Source organism: Etheostoma cragini, chromosome 18 (assembly GCF_013103735.1).
Source record: "Etheostoma cragini isolate CJK2018 chromosome 18, CSU_Ecrag_1.0, whole genome shotgun sequence".
Classification (NCBI taxonomy): Eukaryota; Metazoa; Chordata; class Actinopteri; order Perciformes; family Percidae; genus Etheostoma; species Etheostoma cragini.
Genome location: NC_048424.1, coordinates 19,916,513 through 19,923,724, shown reverse-complemented (window position 1 = coordinate 19,923,724; position 7,212 = coordinate 19,916,513). Strand labels below are relative to the sequence as shown.

The 7,212-nt window shown below is 39.6% G+C and overlaps 1 protein-coding gene across 3 annotated transcripts in view; it reads right to left on the bottom strand.

Moving 5' to 3' along the window:
* The window catches only part of snw1 (SNW domain containing 1), a 9,111-nt gene extending 2,913 nt beyond the window's left edge, over positions 1-6,198 (bottom strand). For 2 of the 3 annotated variants that reach the window (XR_004660458.1, XM_034900467.1), the window contains exons 1-11: positions 6,102-6,198; positions 5,420-5,573; positions 5,038-5,199; positions 4,393-4,488; positions 4,061-4,167; positions 3,682-3,786; positions 3,325-3,394; positions 3,128-3,193; positions 1,881-1,997; positions 1,613-1,754; positions 787-892 (exon numbers count right to left, since the gene is read on the bottom strand). Coding sequence is in view for 2 of the 3 variants with exons in the window: in XM_034900467.1 (XP_034756358.1) it covers positions 787-892; positions 1,613-1,754; positions 1,881-1,997; positions 3,128-3,193; positions 3,325-3,394; positions 3,682-3,786; positions 4,061-4,167; positions 4,393-4,488; positions 5,038-5,199; positions 5,420-5,573; positions 6,102-6,115 (1,139 nt within the window). In the remaining variant the exon portion in view is untranslated. The remainder of the gene's footprint in view (positions 1-786; positions 893-1,612; positions 1,755-1,880; positions 1,998-3,127; positions 3,194-3,324; positions 3,395-3,681; positions 3,787-4,060; positions 4,168-4,392; positions 4,489-5,037; positions 5,200-5,419; positions 5,574-6,101) is intronic. The other variant, XM_034900468.1, reaches the window with a different exon arrangement.
* Positions 6,199-7,212: the final 1,014 nt, after the last annotated feature.

Genomic DNA, 7,212 nt, shown 5'->3' with positions numbered 1-7,212 from the left:
TTCTGAAAACATTTGATGCGATCCAGAATAGGCAATAGGCAGCTGTTGTATTAAACCCGCCATTTGTGTGATAAACGGTCGGGATTGGTCCACCCAGGGCCTGGCCGGCCGGAAGTCTGTCTGAACAAGAGGGGGGCCAGACTTGTCTGCTAGAGCAAATAAAACATGAGCTCACATTTCATCTAGTATCCAGTCTACTAATACTAACTAATACTTTTAGCGCTGTAGCATCAAACCTCTGAAGTCACGAGGGGAACTGTAATTTCAACGTGATGCATCAATCAATCAATAATAGGACATTGGCTGAAATTTGTAGAAAATATAAAAATGTACAAGCTTTAACCTATAATTAAATATGAGTACATCATAAAAAAGTTCTTAGTGACTTTAGCATCTTGACCTTCTTTCAGGAACGTCATCTCAAAGTTAAGTCAAAAGTAATTTTAAGGTAACTGGGTTTCTGCTGTTTGACAGCTGGAATTGGGACTGTAATGAGCTCTCCTCTGAATTTCACTTCCTCCACTCCTCCAGGGACCCACAATTCCATCAATTGACAACCTGACAGTGAATACACGCAACTTACATACACAAACAGTCTGTGGATCATTGCAGACAAGGACTACTGCACAAGTACTCAGTTGGATCCTGCTGCATTTTTTCTGTATCACTGCTGGCCCCATGAATGATTCAGCAGTGAGCAGGGCGTGTGCGTGTGTGTGTATAGAGAAGAAGGGGGGGGTGGGGGGTGAGTTCACATGCAATGTGTTTAAAGTGCGTGTCCAGCACCTCTTATCAGGAGCAGCCCTGGAAATGTTCCTGTCGTGCTGTCTCTCTTTCCTTCTGTCATGGCGGATCTCGTCACGCTCCCTGACCTCAGTGTCCTCGCCACCTGCTGTGTGAGACAGGGGGAGATGGAAGGATGGAGAGGGGTGAGAATGGGGTGTAAAAAAACAAAAAAGCAATTTAAAGAAAGAATTAAAAGCACACAATGAAAGGAGTGGGAGACAGATGATGTGAAATGGTGCAGTAGAAAAGCAGAGGTGAATAAGAAAGAGAGGGAAGAAATGAGAACACAGGTGAGAAAGAGTAAAAGTATTTTGGGAGGTAAAGTAAGAATTAATGGAGAAAAAAAACAACGGAAGAAATGTGTTGCAGTGGATATGCAGGAAAAAAAAGATTAGGTCAAGAGAAACATGCCAGTGGTCAGTAAACTTGCAAAACAAAAACACAGCTGATAGATTTTAGAATTTATAAATAAATTGTGAACTCAGACTTTGCATTCTGATTTGATGTGATGCATCTACATTCAAAAAGCATGCACAAACAAAAAACAAGCAGCACTGGTTTCTCTTCAAGATATATGTGAATTATCAGCAGGGAAGCGAAAACATCATTTCACAGCTTACTGGTCCTGTCAACACTGGCAGGATGAAAAATGTTGTCATCACTTATGCCACTGGTGTTCCAGATTTGGAACTGGCAACAGCCCTGAGAACAGAGTCTGCTCCACTCACTCAGAAAACCACAAACGTAGGCTAGTCACATAGGCTTAAAAATAAGGAGCCGACAAAATATTCGAAATACAATTTTGGCCCTTATCTTTCGGACCCACCTTTGTCCCCGTGACTTTTGATCCCTGCCCTGCGGTCTCGGGCCATTTGGGCCAGTTCCCTCAGTTTCTCCTCCTTCTTTTCCTTCTCCTTCTGGGCCATCTTCTTCTCAACCTGGGCTCTCATCTCCACTGCCTCCCTGGCCTATGGAAGAAATCAGCATTTCGTTATGTCATTAAAATATGGCTAAAAAGGTAGATATTTTAGGCAATACAACCATTCTTTAATAAATAAATAAATAAATAAATAAAAGGGACAATGGTGGAGTACCTTTCTGTCAGCGATGTAAAGAGCCTCAGCCAGCTTTGCAAAGTTTTCATTGATGTGTACGGTTTGGAGCCCCCTACCATCAGCCGCCAGACGTTTGTCAAGAGGAATGGTGTAGCCCTGAAAGATTTTAGGCACACAGACGGAAAGAAATGAGCAGAGTAAAAAAAGGGTAATTAAAGTGGAATTTCTATGACAAGATCTGGAGCCAGATGTGTAAACAATACATCTGCACAAAAAAGCATGCATACAGATTCTTTTGCTCCCCGATCCCGATTCTTGAACTTGCGTATCGGCCGATGCAGAGTACTGATACGATACCAGCGTGTCTTATTTTAGAATGTTTTAACAGCTGTCTACTACCATCCCTGTATGGATGTGATATGATGTGATGTAATTTATTGTCGGTCTGGCTCGGGGTTGAACACTTTGTGAAACATGAACAACCACACAACTTTCTTTTTTCATCCAGTTTGACAGTCAGTCATAATGGAAAAAGAACATAAATAAACTACTTTAACATGGATTTTCTTTAGGGCTTTATTACGTGGTATCGGATTGGTGCATAAACTCTAGTACGATATCTGCACTTTAGGCCGTATCGGAGGCAATACAGATATCGGAACATTTCTACTTTTACCCACACACATGAACTGGTGTATATAAAAAGTAAGAATATGCAGTGAGACGATAAGAAGGTCTACACATTGTTTTAACTGAGATAGCTGTGGGTGATAGGATAAGGAGGAAACTGAAGTTGACCAACATTGTTTTTAGTATTAACATTTCAGCCATCATTACCCTGTTGTCCTTATTTTTTTTGAAAAACTGGCACAAAAGTATAATGGATGACCTGATCCTGGATAGCAAAACATGAGATTTCCAGATCTGGATTAAACAACTGGGCCCTGATGGTTAGTAACTATAAGGATTGAGATTACTGCGATGATGGTTTGCAGTAATGTGTGATGAATTAGCGTTATGGATGCTACATTTAGCCCATTTAGATATGCAAACACGTTTATGGTTGTTCCTACATCCATTTATGCTTGTCAAAAGAGACACAGTTTTAGTTGCGAATCTACAACTAAAGTGTTATACATTGGGCCCCTGGAGTCCTAAAAATGTAATATTCACGCAATGTAATACTAAAACAAGAATCCTGGAAAACAAAACATGCCTGCAAGACATACAATATGTTTGACAGTTACAAAAAAGCACAAGTGTTTTTAATTCTGGTGTCACAATACCTTAGCGTTTTTCCAGTTGGAGATGCATGGAGGAATCTTCCACTCCTGCTGCTCCTTGACTGTCATCTACAACAAAGGGAGAGACTCTGTCAAACACAACATCTTTTGGACAATGCAAGGGAATTTCCTTTGGATGTTTCAATATAGCATGAAAGTACTGAAAAGCACAATGTTTCCAACATCTCAGACAACTGTACCTTTCTGCTTGGGGAATGCATGACAGGGGCTGGGGGAGAAGGTGGTCCTCGAGGAATCTTCTTGTTGATCCTGAAACATACGATAATACGCATTACATTTCTTCATCATTTTTTGTCCGACTGAGGGTCAAAAAGGATACAACAAATGATGACCACATAAACTGTCAAGTTTTATTTGAGATTTTGTTAAAAAAATTATAGAGCAAGATATTTATGATAGAGCCAACTTTAGAATCTAAATATAACTTTGAGTATTAAAAGTTAACAACCTTTAAAAACTACTAATGGGAACTCTTCAAACTGATGAACACACCATGAAGAAATTGAAGTTGCTGGGTTGGACACATATTTACGTACTTGAAACGTGGAGGTTCCATCGGATCTTTCTGCATTTCCACCATGCGGATCACCCTTTGTTTGGCCCCGGAGTTAAAAGCCACTCCCTGCTGGGATGGGGTGTATCTTGGAGAGAGACAACAAGGAAGAAATGTGTCACCATACAAAAAACTTTACCACACATATTCACAAAAACAGGAGACTAAGACAATTTTGATTTACTATCACTATGTATGCAACATTCATAACATTGAATGTCATCAATGGGAGTCCGTCCCCTCACTGCCTTCAATCCCACATGATGTCAATGTAGCATTATACGAAAGCACAGTCTAAAAAACTATTCTACCCTCACGATTTAGTTTTTTTTGCTCTAAAATATTGAAATTTTAATACATACCTGATGTACTGTGCAGGAGCTTGTTTGTCTGCAGCTCTTACAGGCATGGCAGCAGCAATCTTTTGAGAAACCGCCTTGTCCAGGGCACTGCGGGTCTTCTCTGTCAGCTACAAAGACACATGACCAATTATAACTCTGTAAAACTAAATAAAAGGTTGTCAATACTATTCAGTCGATTATTTTGATCACACAGTAACCAATTGATAAAATGCTGACTTGCCTTGCTTGGGTAAATGGTGCATAAAATATTGTATGACTTAAGTCTTATCTACAGTTCCATGAATAACTTGATCTGCCTGTAACTCACTTTTCCAAACATTCCCATTGCTTACCTCTTTTACAGCCTCCTCATCAGGCTTCTGTAGTTCTGGCGTGTCATCATTCAGAACTTCCTTTGGAAGGAGGTCTGTGTACTTACTGAAGATCACCTGCAACAATGAAGGATCAGAAATACTTAGAAATAACTCACTCATGAAGACATCTAAGACCCTTTATGTAACCACATCAAAAAAACACATGCTCCATGGCAATGGATTGTTTTGACAATGTGTATAATAATGTGGCGTGTGTGTGTGTGTGTATTCTGTAAATCAAAGGGGACAAATGCAATAATGCGTAAATGCACAAAAAAAATTTACATTTACGATGGATTTTATCTTATGGAATTGTCAGCGTAGGTAATACTAAGAACAGCATTGCAACTCTTGCATTAAACAAAGCTGGATTTTGTCAGGCCTAGACCCCCTGGCAAGTGTTGCATTATGCCAACTATGACTGATCTGTAAGCAACCTTCACAATATTTACAATGAATAAAAAGATGTGTGCACTGTGCAGGTGTATTTCATCTTAATGTGTGTCTACTCTTGTCATTTTGACCTAAACTACCATCTTCTGACAGAATTAGACTAAAGTTGTAACTGAATCTACAGTTGATATTTTTCAAGTACACAGATACATTTTTCAATTGCCTGTATACCTTATCCTTGCCCTGTCCCTGTCGGGCGATGGCATCATATTTGATCTTTCCTTCCGCATCCACCTGCACCGCCAGGGCATTGGATGTCTTCTTCTTCCTACCCATCTCCAGAGGAAACTGGGCCACGTGGATCTCTGGGAAAGCACCTCCATCTCCAAAGTCCTATGGAAACAAAAACATTTACAGCAATGGGAAGATAGACGTGGTGTTGATAAGTCTTATATAGCTCTTTGGCAGATACTCCTCTAAATTTAGAATGCCATCCAGATGTGGGACATTGGACAAGAACCACCCCCAACCACTACTCGACAAAAATCCAAAAAATCGCCTTTAATCATGTTGTTGATAACTATATAACTAGTGAGTAAACAAGCTGGTTTACCTCAAGGGAGCGAGGCACCCAGGCTTTTCTGTGTCCATAAGGAGGGGGCTCCCTGCGGGATGAAACCAGGGCATTCGAGTAGGCCGTTTGGGCCCGGAGTCTCTCCTCTGACTCCAGCTGGTCCTGAGACAGCTGGGTCGGCGCCGGTAAAAAGCTGGACACAAAATAATACACGTTTAAGTCTCATTATTTGAACAGTAGCTTAGCGGCAGCTCCAACGTCAAGCCCTAGCTAGCGTTAGCCTATAGTGGCACCGAATAATGTTACCTAGCTATACTTACCTAGAGTGCTGAACATGCTAACGCTAGCCAGCTAGCTAGTCAAGCTTCACATAACACGCTGTTACAATTTTTAAGAACCAGACTGAAGCATGTAGCTAACACACCACAAACAACCCAATGATAAACTCGTGTTGCTAACCATGGCTGCGTGCTGCTAAGCTAGGTACCTAGCTAATGCCAAATGTTTAGCTAGCTACCGACATACAACTTCAGCTCAGCTAACGTTAGCTAGCATTAGCTGTTGCTAATAACTTCGATTTAAAAGTGCACGATAGCGGGCAGGCCATAGACTTCAATTTGACATATCAGAGGCATACTATACATAGTATAACATAAAGTGAAGCGACATTTGATAACATTTTGTGGAATATTAACACAAAAGACCTGGTCGGCGTACTCACCTCGCCAGAGACATTTTCCCCCTTTCTTCCTTAGCAATAGACTGGGCATGCGCGGTGGTGCCTGAATGACTAGTCTAGCTAGATATTGTTTTGCCCCTTTCTGTTAGTTTATGTATTCTAGGGACTTTACTGTGAGATATGTGTCGTTTTGTTGCGGGATTATTTTTTTTCTATTTAGCTTTATTCAATGTAATTTCAGCAATATAAACTTCTTCATTACTAATGTTACATCAGGAGGGAGATGACAGAGAATATAATAGAACACATATTACTTTCCCCTATTCATTACATTTTTTTTAAAGAAATTACATTTTAGTTTTGGGGATTATTTCTTTTTTGTGTTTTATTTTTTAAATGTAATATTTAACAATATGACATTAAGCTTGAGCCAATGTAACATCAAAAAGTGTGCCAGTTGAGCTTATTTGAGTGAGAGAGAATTAAATTAAATTACATCAGAATAGTGTATAACCAAGAGAACAGTATGGTTAAGGGATCACCTATAGTGGTAAAATAATTTAATGTCCTAACAAAAAACTTCACAAACGTCTAGACCAGCTGTGCTTCTTGTCAATTGACAAACTTTTGGAGTTATGTAACATATCAAACAGGGACATGCAGCTATTATAGTCAGGGGAAGTTTTATCCTCTTCTAACAAGCTCAAAATTGACAAAACAAAGCCATTTGGATTTATCTGCATGTAGTTTATCTCCAAAGTGATCAATCTCATTTAGGGGTCTGTTATTTGCATCTGAAGGAGTCTGGTAATACAGAGTGCAACCAACAAGAAACTTATACCAATCCTTGCTTACATTATCTCTAGTATTATTCCATAATTCAGTCAAAAGTTTATTGTATGTTGTTTTATCTTAAGTCACAAGCTGGTCTCTTTCATAAACTCGTAGATATCCACAAAATCACGTTTTCTTTTACGGCAGACATTTTGATTTGTGTCACTGTCAACATAACCAATGTCTCTGTTATTAAAAAAATGAATAAAAACTTGATCACAAAAAACAGTCTCTGTCATATTTAATTGTCCAAATAAGCCATGGCCATATCATGTGTATGTGTGGGGATCAATGCTCAGAGAGCATTAGATATTAGCAT